At 36.6% G+C, this 14,927-nt stretch overlaps 1 protein-coding gene across 1 annotated transcript in view; it reads left to right on the top strand.

Annotated features, from left to right (window-relative positions):
• The window catches only part of g6pd (glucose-6-phosphate dehydrogenase), a 97,266-nt gene that overhangs the window by 78,699 nt on the left and 3,640 nt on the right, over positions 1 to 14,927 (top strand). The window contains exon 11 of the mRNA XM_039774084.1: positions 5,328 to 5,404. Within this exon, the coding sequence (XP_039630018.1) occupies positions 5,328 to 5,404 (77 nt within the window). The remainder of the gene's footprint in view (positions 1 to 5,327; positions 5,405 to 14,927) is intronic.

Raw genomic sequence — 14,927 nt, 5'->3', positions numbered from 1 at the left:
GGCACTTGACACTGACTCGGTTTACTTTCCTGGGGAAAGCAGCTGACTTGGAACAGAAGCTTGTCAATGTTGCATACTCTCTTGCTTTATTCTATTGCCATTTCTAGTAAGATGCGATGACGAAGTTCCTCTGCAAGGTGAGCCATGAACACTCTTCTTTTCTCAGTGGACACCGTACATGCCTTGCACAGTACATGTACGTTGATCTCCACCAGGTCAAGCTTGTCATAGCTCATAGCAACTGGCCACCTGCATGTTCCTGCTTGCACTGAATAAGCTCACTCCTTCTGGTGCACGATGTCAAGGCAGCATGGAGAAAAAAAGAAAGAGACAAATATATGAGACATTGGGTATAAATTTATTTTACTTGTAAAAGTTAGCCTTTTTCAGTTTTATTCTCTGAATCATGATCAAGCTCTAACCCCCCGCCCCTTTGGATCTGACTCTAACAGCGCCAGTATAAATTCACACCTGATCTGATGCTGTTAATTTTCAAATAATATTGCATTAGTGCGATGATGATTTCTGATTGGCACTATTCAGGTCATAAAATGATTTCTTCAAAATGTTACATATATTGTCTCTTTCTTTCAGGTGTGTAATAAACGACAGCATAGAGAGAAGTGTGCGCATTGCAACAGGTACACATGTCATAAATGTAGGAAGGACGGTTCTTGCGTGTGTGTGAACTGTTAACATTTGAATTGGATGATTGCATATAGCGCTGAACTGACCTCTCTGTACTATTCTTTCCTCTGCATGTCCTGGAGTACAAAAGAAATGGCCCCACACAGCAACATGGAGACTGGCAAGATCAGGGGTGAAAAAAAAAAAGCATGCGGTCACTAATCACAACCGCAAGATGTTACGCGAATGAATATGAATAATGTTGCATCTGTGCCACAATGTTTTCCGAAATGTACTATACAGGTCATAAAATGAATAAGAATAATTCAAAATATCATATATACCTATCTCTCTGTTTTTTGTTTTTTTTGTTTTTTGTCGTCATAGACCATAAGGAGGATACTAATTCAGCGTGAGCAGGAATACCCAGTAAAACTGAATAAAAAAAAAAAAAAAAATGGCGTGACGGTGAGATACAAAGAAGGCAGATTCACCAGCGTTTGTGTGTCAGCTTTTATCCCTCCAGATCAGAGAATGTCCAGTTCCATTGCCTCACATCTACAGTTACTCCCAGTTTTAAATAAAAACTAACAGCATCAGATCCCTAGGGTGGTAGTATGTATTGTGATCATGACTGAGAGTTTAAAAGTGAAAAAAAAAGGTAACTTTTACAAGTCCTATAAATGTACACCGTTTGTTACAGATGCAAACCAAATGTGTGTGTGTGTGTACTGTATAATATTAACAATAGCATCAGCTCTCTACTGAAAACGGCAAATATAGGAGGTAGTCGGGATCGAACCGGGGACTCATATTTACAAGTCAGCAAATCTTACCGCTACGCCATGGAAGCTGTTGTATCATCCTTGAACCTATTGTGAAAGTGTTTTTGATCTTTGGACTTCAAACTTCACACATTACTGTATATAGTTTATGCCAACATTTTTTCATTTACTTCTAAAATATGAAAAACATTTCTGTTTTAACAATGTGTTTACACAGATTATTGTAGAAACAGAACACACATGAAATGCATCTGTTCCAAATAACGATCTATTATTTCTACTCTAAAACTCCAGTACTTCACCCCCAGATAATCAATCAAGGCATGAGCTGGGAGAACATTGTGCACGTTCTGCGGCAGTGGTGGGATAGGATACCAGGCTACTTGCTGCTTGTCTTTATTGGCACATTTACAGGACAAAAGACGCTGACGGAGAGGTGCGATGGGATTTAGGGTGGGCCGGATCTACAAGTTTTTTCATAGGCTCTGGTAATTCTAGTCTTAATAGCTTTAAGAAGAAGACACATAATACAAATAAATAACACAAAAATAAATAAACAAACAATACAAGAATAAACTCTGTTTTGCGCACTCGCAACTGTAAACATAATTTTACCAAACCTTGTATATTCCTGTTCTGTCCTGCTGACAAATGGTTTCTGATGGCAGACATTGAGAGTGACCTATCTGACAACTGCATAATTACATTTGTTTCAGTACTTAATTCACTTACACCCTTTGCCACTGAAAGTAGTGTTAGTTTGTACCCACATGGTGCTGTCTCATTAGATACTGTAGACAGAATTTTTTGACAGTGATTAATAATGGTTTAAAAAGAAAATCCACATAGTATTTGACATTTCTTTTGATTATTTGATGTAACTGAACTTTTCAAAAGTCAATAGTTTTTTTCTTCTCTCTCTCGTTTTAAAATAGGAATGGACTTTTCACAAACATGCCATAGTACAGTTTATCTTGAGTATTTTGCTGTTTTTTTCTTTCTTCTAATGCATGCTTTAGGGGCACAAGCCTATTTTTCCACTGCTTTCATTCTTGGCTGCCTTGTATCAGATTATAAGAATGTTTTGTGCAGCTATATAGGCATCTGTCCTGCTAACATTGTGAAAATAAATATGTTGACACTTTTGGTTGATTTTTTTCCTCCTGTTAATATACTCAGCATTGATAATTTTATTATTTTATTCTCAAAGATTTTTACGTTTTTTCATAAACTTAATGCAGTTCTATACTCCAGAAGTTCTTAAAACTTTTTTTCTAGGAATAAAACCCCCCAGGAATTAAAATATTTCAAAAAGTAACCAAAGGTGTGTTTTGTTTTTGTTTTTTTTCCCCCAATCTTAAAGAAATATCACCTTTAGGATTGAGTAATAAGAGTGTGGTACTTGTTTTCTGTGGTGGGCTAACAAGGTATTATAGGTAGTGTTGTGTGTGTGTGTGTGTGCGCACGTCTTTCAATTTATCTTACATTCACTTTGATGTATGAGTAACATTGTGATTTAATATTGAATACAAATTAGAAACACCCAAATTTTCATACTTTTTAATTTACAAAAAAATCAAGCTTTAATTTCATGTATGGCAGAGAGGGTAGGATTTTCCATAGGGTAACAAGTTTGGGATGTATCTTTTTTTCTAAACTTTATGGGATTTCAGAGTAGGATTTATAAACCAGGATATGATCATCATGAAGTACCTGATTAATCTCACAACGTGCATGTATTAAATGTATCCACTTAAAATTCCTCTCCATTAACTAAAAAATTAAACATAGCTTAAACTCAGTACTATAAAATTCAAATGTTATGGTGTCATTTCTATATGAACTAGTGGATGAAAATAATTCATGATATTTTCATTTACACATACTCTTTAAGACTGCTTTTTATAGCAGCAACTTTTCAAGCCAGGCTTGTCAGGAAATCACTTCATCAGGATTGTGACATTTGTCTTAAATTAATTTATGTGTGCACCACAATTTTATTTAGTCACATATAACCACAAAAATTGTGGTTAAATAAAAAGTTATTTTTTGCTTTTTAGTGCATTTATAACTGAAGTAAGTAAAATTGTATGCAGCAAGCTGCTGTAGATGTTCTAGTCCATGGTAGCCAGTGTGGTGTTCTATGCCGCAGTCTCCTAGAGGAACAACCTGAGCATCAAAGAAGCACAATATATGAATAAACTTATTAAAAAGGTCTGATCCATCACAGGGTGAACCCTGGACACACTGGAAGTTGTTGTGGAAAAGATGATGATGGCAAAGTTGGATGCCATCATGAAAAATTACCCTCCATCATCTCCAACAGGCGTTGTCCTGGAGCACTTTTAGCCACAGGCTCATTCCACCATGGTGTGCTAAGAAGCACTTTTGGAGGGGGTCTTATCTGCCCGTTGCTATGAGGCGGTTCAATACTTCCACCCAATGTACTTGTTAAGTTTATTGATTGACTGATTGATTGATTGGTTGTATTATCAGTCCAGTGAGTCTGTATTCTTGTTTTTTCATGTTTTTGCTGCTGTATGCATTTAAATTTCCCCATGAGATTAATAAAGTTTATCTACAACATATTGTAATCGAACAGTTCTCTATGATATTTTTATTTTAAAATGCCAAAATATATTTTTTAATATGTCAATGTTTTATTTTATGAAGAAAATCTTAAAGTACAATGGTGTACTACTGGTTATTGATTATTGACTTGTTGCAGTTGGTAAATGATCAATCTTCTTAGATCATTGATGAAGGAAAAAAACAATAATGAAATATACAGTATGTAGTCACTTTATACAAATGACAATCGCATATAGCCTGGGTGCATGGTCAATGAATTTACTGCCAATATGCATGCATGTGTGTCATTTATGTACGTTTAGTAGATGTGTGTCCTAAGTAAGGTCTGCTACATTAGTGGTGGCTTGCTACACAAGAAGAATGAAAATAATTAAGTGTCAGATTGAAGGCAGAGGAAACACAGTAAAGAAATACTTTTTTGACAAAAGGTGTTTAACCAGCAGAATCTGTTGCCAAAACATGTAGTTGCTAAGGTGACATAGGATTCCTTTTCAAAAGATGTTGCAATTCAAGTGCCTTTTGAATGACAACACTAAGACTCTCATTGTATTCAGTACTGGTTTTGCAAAGGCCATTTTATTAAGGGTATTATGTTATATTTATCTACTACTGGAAATTGAATTTATGCTATTTCCTTTGTGTTGCTTATCAAAGACAGAATTTTTTTAATTTACTTTCTTACCACTAATGAATTAATACCATAATCCTAGAAACAGCAGGAATTTTGACACACACTTTTTTTTTTTTTTTGTTCATTTTTCTTGGCTGCTGAAATACTTTTGAAAAGCTTTTAGTTAATTTTATGTATTTACTTTGATTGTGGTCGAAGTTAATATATGGCATGTAAACAGACAATAATATTAGTCTCTTTTGAGAACAGAAGCTATTCAAAAGACTACCAAGCTGTAATTGTCAACCACCCTTACTTTATAATTACATTTAATTCCTGACATGTATTTTTTTCCCCTTTGTTTAAGTGTCACAAAATCAGATTAATCATTGCTGAGCCTCATGCATAGTAAATATGCTCTGCTTCTGTGTTGACTATACTCTTAATCAAATTTTATTTCTGAGTACTGTAGTTCTGCTTGTTGTTTAGCTGCCATGTAGTAATAATTTCCAAATATAATGTGCATAGGACATAAATCATTTAAAAATCACTGCTTTATTTTCAAATAATTTTCCTTGAAGTTGATTAATTTGTTTAGGTATGTACTGCATCACATTTTCAGATAGTAAAACAAATCCAGATTATCTGTAATGAACACCCAAAAGTTTGCTGATGGTTATTATTCCAGACCCTGATTATGTTTTTTTCTTTAGGATGTAAAGTTGCCAGATGCCTATGAACGCCTCATTTTGGATGTCTTTTGTGGAAGTCAGATGCATTTTGTACGCAGGTGAGTGTTACTTATTTTAATTTAGGTTTAATGTGGTCTTAACAGTCAATAAACATTACTGAAGATGTTGCACAGAGAGAACTTTTTTTGATTTTAAAATTATGTACACAAAGCAGGAAAAATGGTACAAGAATTATTTTGCTACACTGAGAAAACTGATCTAAATAATGAAAAATTGTACCCAATATCAAGAAAACTGAAGATAGACCATTAGATAGTAGTTTGTTGAAAGTCCTCATCAAATTTATCTGACTACACTGTAAAATTTTTAAATCCCAATTATATTTCCACAGCATTTCATTTGCATTAAGAAACAACCTTAAATTGGACAATACCATTCCTATATTAATCTTCCTTTACTTGTTTAATTTCATCTAAAACCTAATCTGGTGCCTATATTATCTTTAATTATTTAAGAAACTGAAATTCTGTTACATTTTAAATATTCTTATTGATTGCTTTGTTTATCACTGGCTGATTTCTGTTTGGATTTCACTTGACCTAAATTGAAGTGTATCTAAAATCAAACTAATGTGAAGTGGGAGCCAATTCCTCCTTTGTATTCCAGTGCTGATACCCAGCCATCCAAAACATTTCCCCTCACTGCATGCAAGTGACAGTTCCAAGCATGTAGAACTTATAAGCAGGATAAAGTAAAAATATAAAGGTGAGAAGATAATTCCCTGGAGAGTGGTCAAATTTTATTGGGTCATATTATAAATCACAATCTAGATTATTGTTTAAAAATACCCTTTCATCTTGCCCTGAATTTCCCTTAGGCGATGAATAAAGTATTTATCGAACATAAAGAAATAATGTCAGGATAAGAATTTAAATTATTATTGAAAATAATTTTTAATTATTATTGATATACGTATGAGATAAATTTCACATGAGCAGGAAATGGGCTCACCTACAAACATTAGTTCTACATCCTTATGAATCATTTTAAATATTGTAGTAAAATGAATGACAGTGAATGGGACTTAAAAGTAAATTTACTTAAGGGAATGATGGTGCAGAGCAGAACTACTGTGCAATGTCTGTTAGTTCCATGTGAGGTGCACATTCATTAGAGAGAGATGAACATGAATGTCCCTTTTAACTTAAAGAAAATAAGATAATTCAGTTGCTGAAGTTCTTAATTTCAACTATTAGTGCTTGAGTAAGAAGAGAATGGCAAGATCAGCTGGGTTTCACCACAAGGGTTTGGATGTTTTTGTTGAAAGGCTCGGTGGACGCTTCAGATTTGAACAATCTTTTATTGTATGTTGCTTTTTACTGCAATTGGTGAGATCTGCTTAAATTTCTCAGAGGATGGGGTGCTGAGCAAACAACAATTAATTCTTCTACATTCTCCCTCCCAAAACCTTTCATGAAATGCACTTCACTGTAATAGTCATCTAGATGATGACAATCTGATAAAGGTGCTTTGAGCCTTTTGTATTTGAAGTGTGCCAACTGAATGTCAGAATTACAGTAATTAACTTGTTTCCTGGTTTTGCTTAAGTGCACGATCTTTTGTTAAATAAGAGGAAACTATTCATGGAGGAATACAGGAACTGAAATGATGATCAGCATTTTCAGGTTGCTGCACCTTTAGACTTAAGGCAGTGCACCCACCTGAGGATTACTAAAAATTTCAAGTATGTCATTGGCTTCTCACGTACAGTACATCAGAGCCTCTTTACATGTTCTTACTTATGTGAGAATGATACGGTTCCATTTGAAGTAGCTGCTTTTGCCCTAAGATCTGGATGTCAGTTTTCCAGACTGAACTTTTTCTACCTTATGTTCGGGTGTATGTGTGTGTACGTGGACAGTGCAGGTTGCATCTGGGAAAGAGATACAGACTTGTACTTTGCATATATATGGACTTGACATATCGTTGTAGGGAGTAGTAAAGGTAGTAAAAGCTTGAAGGGCAATGATCTAGGAGTATTAGGTTTTAAATACAATTATTTTTAATGGGGAAAATATATTTGTTAATTTTCAACACCTACTGTATTTTTGTTTTGGAATTTTGGAAGAAAAAAAAAAAAGTTATCAGAATGTCCCCAAAACACTGCAGTCCACATAATTATATCAGTGATCAAGTACATTAGTTGTGGCTGTTAGTTTTGAGAATGGTCATTTGTTTCAAGTCATTTGGTTATTGTAATTATCAACTACTTATATTCTATCAAAAATACATTTCATATTTTTGAACCAGAGAATATGCTCCTTTAGGTCTGACATATCAGTGGGAAATTTTAGATACCACTGCTAATAATTCTTTCTTTCTAACCCATTTTCAGGGGATAGGTTCAGTCCATACCACTGATGTGCTCTGAGATCCTTAGAAGGTTGTTTAATCAAGTGCTGCTCCATTTTCTCTCATGAAACGAACAATACAAAAATTGACTCTTGGGTATTTTCCAAAAATTAGGTTATAAGCCTTATCACCTCCTTCACTTACTGTTTTCTGTATTTTAACTCTTTGAGGGCTGAATATTTTTTCCAAAAAAATGATGGTTTCACACTGAAATCAACATAAAACGTCTGTTGCTGCATGCTGTGGCTGCCAGTTTGCTAAGAATGTGTGGCAGGCTTGCTGCCAGGCTGTCTTTGTGTGGCTGGGACAGCAGCAGCGGCAGTCACGGTTGCAGTCAATCACTTATATCAAAATCTAAGTATAGAATACAAGCGGCTGAAATGAGTTTCCTCCGCAGGGTGTCTGGGTTTTCCCTTAAAGATAGGGTGAGAAGCTCAGTCATCCGGGAGGGGCTCAGAGTAGAGCCGCTGCTCCTCCCCATCGAGAGGAGTCAGATGAGATGGCTCGGGCATCTGATCAGGATGCCTCCTGGACGCCTCCCTGGTGAGGTGTTCCGGGCACGTCCAACCGGGAGGAGGCCCCGGGGAAGACCCAGGACACGCTGGAGGGACTATGTCTCCCGGCTGGCCTGGGAACGCCTTGGGATTCTCCCAGAAGAGCTGGAAGAAGTGGCGGGGAGAGGGAAGTCTGGGCCTCTCTGCTTAAGCTGCTGCCCCCGCGACCCGACCTCGGATAAGCGGAAGAGGATGGATGGATGGAGTCTGACTAGTCATAGTCCAGTTCAGGAATAATAGACAAGACATCATCCATGGAGTATTTTGCTTTTCATATTCGCTTTGATCTCTTGCCAGATGTCAGTGCCATTTTTGCCGTTGTGTGCGCCTTGCTACTCACGTGAGCGCATGGAATCTCGGTCAAACCAATGAATCTAACTTTCCTTCTAGTAACGAGAGTCCAACATAACAGATGGTTTTGTCATAGTTTACAGTTGATTACCATCGTCAACTCCTCCTTTTGACAAAAGTCGACATCAGCCCTGAAAGAGTTAAATATAAAAGAGAGAACAATTTTTTATTTATTTAGTTGTGTACTTTCTCAGTTAATTGTCTTTACATACAGTATACTTAGTTTGTTGTGTACGATGAGCAACACTGTGAACAGCACATGAACTCTGGTACCTTTTGTGTAGAGTTGGTGCATTTATTGTTTGTGTGATTTTGCTTCTCATGTTTCATTTTGATTTTACTCTCGTAGACATGACTTAACTTTGACTTAGGTTTCATTTCACTGCATTCTGTGTATGTGACAATAAATCTAACCTAACATTGTGTTAGACTGATCAGCAGCTCTAATTAGGATTGATGTAAGTGTGGATGTGTGTTACAGTTAGTCCTGATATGCTGGCATTCTTTTCAAGATCATTATATTTCGCTACCATACTGTATCTGTCAACATTACTCTTACAAGCAGAAAGGCTAATGCCCTTTTTACTACTTTTGTGTTCATAAAGTACTTCCATTATAAGTTTTGGACAAAAGGTTCAGGTTTATCATTTTTGTCCTATTACCAGTTGTCACAATAATTGGAAAATGAAAACTGATATTGTGCCAGGAATAGCTGTATCACAAAGCCTTATAGAGACTATTCATTTGCACTAATCTGATAGAACTACAGACAGCCACTTTCCTTAAATTGCTTGGCTACAACATGTCTTTTATGAAGAAATGCCAAACCCAATTATAAATAATAAACCATGTAATTGAATGTTGTTTGGATTGTTCAGCTGCCACCATGATATTTAGCAAAGTGTTGACTAGGCAGAAGCATATACTATATGTGCATGTCTTCCAATGTAATTATTGCTATTTTTACTTAATCATTTATATAAATACCAGCATAGTGAAAATGGTAAAATGATAATTCTGTTTGTTTCAATTGTGTCGTGCATTTACAATCCTCTGTTCACAGGATATGCTAAACCTTACATTCCTCTTTCTTTGTGCATGTTGTTGACTTTATTCATTGGACATTCTAGCACTTTCACTCGTCATTTTCTGGGGGTTTTTGTTGTCTTTGTTCATCAGATATTCTAGCCCACTCTAAATTTCCTTTGTTTAGTGGGTTGCCCTCTTGTGGATGCCGGATGATATTTAGGCGTGGCCACAGACATCTTGACGCCAGACATTTTATTGCTTAATACTGTACTTTGTAATTAGTAGGGGGCATCACCAAGCCCCAAACTCCAGACACAAACACACCAAACATAATCACTGTTTTAAATATTGTCCCTGTTATTAATCACAGTACCTTAATAGACAGATGATCACAATCAAAGTACCAAAAACACAGAAGTATAGTTTCTCCTCTCCTACTTCTGCAAAGAGTTTTGTCCTTCTGCCTCTCAATCTGCCTGGGAAGGATTGTGCAGCTCCTTTTTAGCAAAGATCTGGGAGTATTTCTGGGACTGTGACACGGTCTGTCAGAAGCCCTTCTGGGTCAGATGGAAATCCCATAAAATAGGGTTTATACATCCCTGCAGATTCCTCTGGCAGTATCCAAGGACCCTGTTGGACCCCAGAATTCCCCGGTGTCCTGTGGGTATTCTGCAGGGGTACTGAAACCCAGGGAAGATGCCACCTAGAATGTCTGGGGATAAACGATCCAAACATTGTGGTCTTCACTAGTGCTTCCATTATATTGGCCTCCCTACCAAGTAGATTTCCTGTTCCATCCTGGCTGGAAAGCCTGTCCATCCATTTTCCTTCATTTTTGGCATCCCAGCCTCAAGGAATCCTCTTACTCCCTTTGTGCGTACTACAGTGGATTGGCAGGCATTCAAAAAGTATATATAGAAATTGTTAAATGGCCATTTTAGTTTTTCATGCAACTTCTTGTACTTTTTGCTACTTTTTGTACTTAAACTTAAATAATCAATTTCAGAGTTGAGGCTTGCCAGACCCTGACCTGGCAGCACTTAATGTAAGGCAGGAAACAGTCCTGGAAATAGTATTAGTCCATCATGGGCTTCACTCATAAAAACACCCACTGTCACAATCAAACCAATTAGCTTAACCTGATGATTTTTAGAAATGTGGGACTTAAACCCATATAGACACAGGGATAGTGTACAGTCTTGATCCAGTCTTGATTCCTGGATGTGTGAAGCAGCTTTGTTAACTATGGTGCTAAAATGCCCCCAATACTTAATATGGTGCTTGAGACGTTATTTAATTTTTTTTCCTTCAATTTTAAAAGAAATCTGCGACAAAAAATAAGGACTTGTGCAACTCAGTGTCTTGTCCTCAGTAATGCAGCATTACAGCAAATGTCAAAGCAGTCTCTTTGCAGCAGTCTTCTGTCTCTTGATAATGCCCAAAACCTAGCTCAGAAGAGGAATGGATTTTTTTTTTCTTCTTTTTAACAAAGAACAATCGTCTCCTCGGGCAAACCAAAGTCAGCAGAATTGAGTGGTTTTCTTTTTTCTAGTATTCTTTCTTATAATGTTGAAAATGTGTTGAGGGATTTCCAAAGTGGAGTACAAAGCACCTGGGGCCTCATGTATAAACAGTGCATGCGCACAGAAATGTTGCGTAAGAACGTTTCCACGTTCAAATCGCAATGTATAAAACCTACACTTGGCCAAAGGCATAGCCATAGTATTCCAAATACCATAACTGCTTTAGCGTTGTTACTCTCACTGCACCTTCTTCTTCTTCTTCTTTCAGCTGCTCCCTTTAAGGGTTGCCACAGTGGATCATCTTTTTCCATATTACTCTCACTGCAACCCTCGGAGTGTTTATATCACTGTATCTGAGTGTGAATCACAGCAGCAGCTGATCGGAAAGAGAATTATCGGTATACAGCATCAAGCACATGCTGCCAAAGCCACGGCAAAACGTTTCAAAGCCTTTCCTGTATGGACCTTGCGGTTCAGAAACGGTTTCATCCCAAAAACTATAAACGCACTCAATCAATTGCTCCTTGTAGAACTGTTTGTACTTATAAGTGCATTTACCCCACTGTAAACTTGCAGTACAGTTATAATATTGCACAACCTGCGCCACTTTATAAAGCGTGTATTTGCATATGAAGACCGTATCATTTTTAAGATGAAATGCAGCAAAATATGTTAATTACATTATACTGATAAAACTTTAACTTCGTTTAAATAATCTGTATTTTTAATAACTAAACATGTGAGGACATGGTGCCGCAGCGCTAGCAAGTTCACGTATTGTTCCAGCCTCGCGCTGTATATTTGCTGAGGCTGGCGCAACACTGGAAGGATAGATGGATAGAATAAACACGTACTATGAAAATATTTCAATGTTCCTTAAAAGTTTTGAAGAATCTTTGTCGTAAACTTACAGATGGCTTAACGTCTATTACAGAGCTGATTGTGTGGCGATTGGGTATTTGGGGAAAGAAAAGTAATGACAGGAATTGGAGGTTAGTACATTTTGAAAGAGACAGTATTGCTACAATAAATTATTTCATCGAAGGTCATGCATGGCGCAACAGCATCTTGTGTGAGACATGAACAATCACTGCGCCATCGTGTTCTCATGTTAATAACATGCTTTCATTCCAATCATCATGAAAATGATATCACGCATACATTTCAGTATTTTAATTATTCAGAGAGCTGTAATATCACGAATGTAATGGATTCTTTGTCCTGTCAGAGAAAGAGAAAGAACGGAAGCATGTAGTGATTCACATGCGTAGAGTACATTGAAGATCAAATACAAAACAAAGCATTTAACATGCTACTTTAGTTACGATGGGATTTGAGAAACTAGTAAATTTAAATTATTTTAAGATGAAGTTTATGCTCTACTTTAATGACCAAATAAACTACATGATTAAAGTGGAAATTTCGAGATTAACATTTCGTGCTTTTTTCCCCACTGTGTGCCTATTTTTTTTGTCTGTACCCTAATAAGCTCAGACGGTGGGCTAAAACTCGCCTTTTCACGGCGACTTTGATATGTGACTTCTTTTTTATTTTGGCACTGTATGACTTTGTGAACTTGAGCTTTCGAGTTTTTCCGACACACTATGCCACTCGATCAACTTCCTTTTGTTGTTTATTCCACTGTTTAAATCAACAAATAGTATGTTTTTCCTTTGCCTCCACTTGGTATTCTCTGAAATTCTTATTTTCCCCCGTGCTTTTCCTATTATCTTTTCACAGAACTCTAAGGGCTATTTATATTGATTTGCATATTCAAAGAGGCGTAATTCTGGGAGGAGTTTGGGCGGGACAGCACGCGCGTGCACGAGCATTACTTTTCACGCTGACCGTGATTTATGGAGTGGAAGAATGCGGAAATTGGAGTACGCACAGATTCCTGCATCTGGATTTTTCTGTGCATAAGCACATTTCAGCTTTTGGGCTTACGTCATGTTATAGTGCGAACTCTACGCACAGCGTTATGCATGCTGTGCTGTTTGGATAAGGCATGGATATTTTTTCTCACAATGTTACATTTAAACCTTCACAAGTGTAAACAATTACTTTCTTTTTATTTAGCAGATGATCTTAATAGCATACACTTTGTACCTACCAGTTATGTCAACTATTATTTATGTTCTGTATCTTTCTTTGTTTGAAAGTTAATTAAATTACACTAGAAAAGAATACATTCTTTTTGAAAGCATCACTAGTAATTTCTTGGCTGAATGAACTGCCCAAAACATACTATATTGTAAATATTCATGATTACATTTATTTTGATATCACAGAAATAAATTGCATTATATTCCATACATTTGCAACTGGTAGGTTACAATTTTCCTTGACCAGCAATACAGGAACAGCCTACAGGAATGGTGACTCTGGGGCTGGAGATCAGCGCCAGCAATCGGAAAGTTGCCGGTTTGAATCCCGTAAACTCCAGAATTTACTCCATTGGACCCTTGAGCAAGGCCCTTAACCTGCAATTGTTTCTTCCTGAGTATGATGTTAATCTGCATCCAGTCCTTCAACTTACAGGGAAAACCTGGGGATTGGTGGCAGGATTGGAGGATTGGCACTCCAGTGTGGGTGTGAGGTGTCACCTGCTTCACTCTGGTCCCAATCAAGGTGGTTTTGCGTGTGGTGGGTTTGGCAATGTGCTGTCGGCGCATGCTCCCAACCGCTGTACCATCCATAGCACCTGATGATCAGACAAGCAAACGGGCAGAGTCAGAAACATAATGTATTCAGTCCACTTTTGTTTAGAAAGAACCTCCACATTTACCTCTGTGAGGATGTTGATATGTAATTTCTTATTGTGGTTCCATAGTCTCCAAGGGTGAGGACAAAACTGTTAAAAAAAATTATATATCCCTATTCATGACCTATGGCCATTTCTGTAAGGCATCCTACCAGGTGAGTTGGATTTGGGAAAATATTAGATATATCTCAATAAATCTGAACCATAAACCGTGTTTCCAGCAAAAGTCAGAGGTCTCATAGAGTGGAAAGTAAAAAAAAAAAAAATATGGTTTCAAAATGAAAGAATGGATGGGTTATTTTACATTTTTTGAGCACATCATTTGCTGAACTGTGTTGGTTGTCTCCAAATAGTTGTTATTAATACAGTAGGCTAAGTCAAATACTTTTTTAAGGTGTAGAAAAGGGGAGATAGGGAAAGAAATATAAACCTAATACATGACAGCAAGTTGCTGATTTTGGGAAAAATAATTCTGTAAACATTCTAAAATCCCAACATTATATGACCAACTTTGCGTTATCAGGGAATTACTATGGAATCAGTTTTAAATTTTTCCAAATACAGTGATACCTTGAGATACGAGTTTACTGAGCTTGTAAGTCAAAATGCTTGTATCTCAAATCAATTTTCCCCATTGAAATCAATTGAAATGAGATTAATTCATGCCAGCCCCCCAAAAACACCCCAATTTTTTCTTAGATGTTTTCAACATAAGAAAAATGTATTTTATAATGAACAAATATTGTATACAAACAAAATAAAACCTAATACATAAAAGGAAATCTAAAGAAATAAACAGATGTTGGTGAAGCCGATTAGCGTATTGTAATTTTGTTTCTTTCACTTCACTTTTGCTTAACTTAATTTTCTTCTTCGCTAGTTTTTTTCTTTTTTGCCACACTTTCGTCACTTTCATTTGCAGGGCGTTTCAATAGAAACCTGTCGAAGAAGCTGTGTTTAGTCCTCCCCTTTAGAATGTTTCTGAAAT

Source organism: Polypterus senegalus, chromosome 13 (genome assembly GCF_016835505.1).
Source record: "Polypterus senegalus isolate Bchr_013 chromosome 13, ASM1683550v1, whole genome shotgun sequence".
Lineage (NCBI taxonomy): Eukaryota > Metazoa > Chordata > Cladistia > Polypteriformes > Polypteridae > Polypterus > Polypterus senegalus.
Note: the sequence above shows the minus strand (reverse complement) of the source record. Positions and strands in the feature narration are given on the sequence as shown.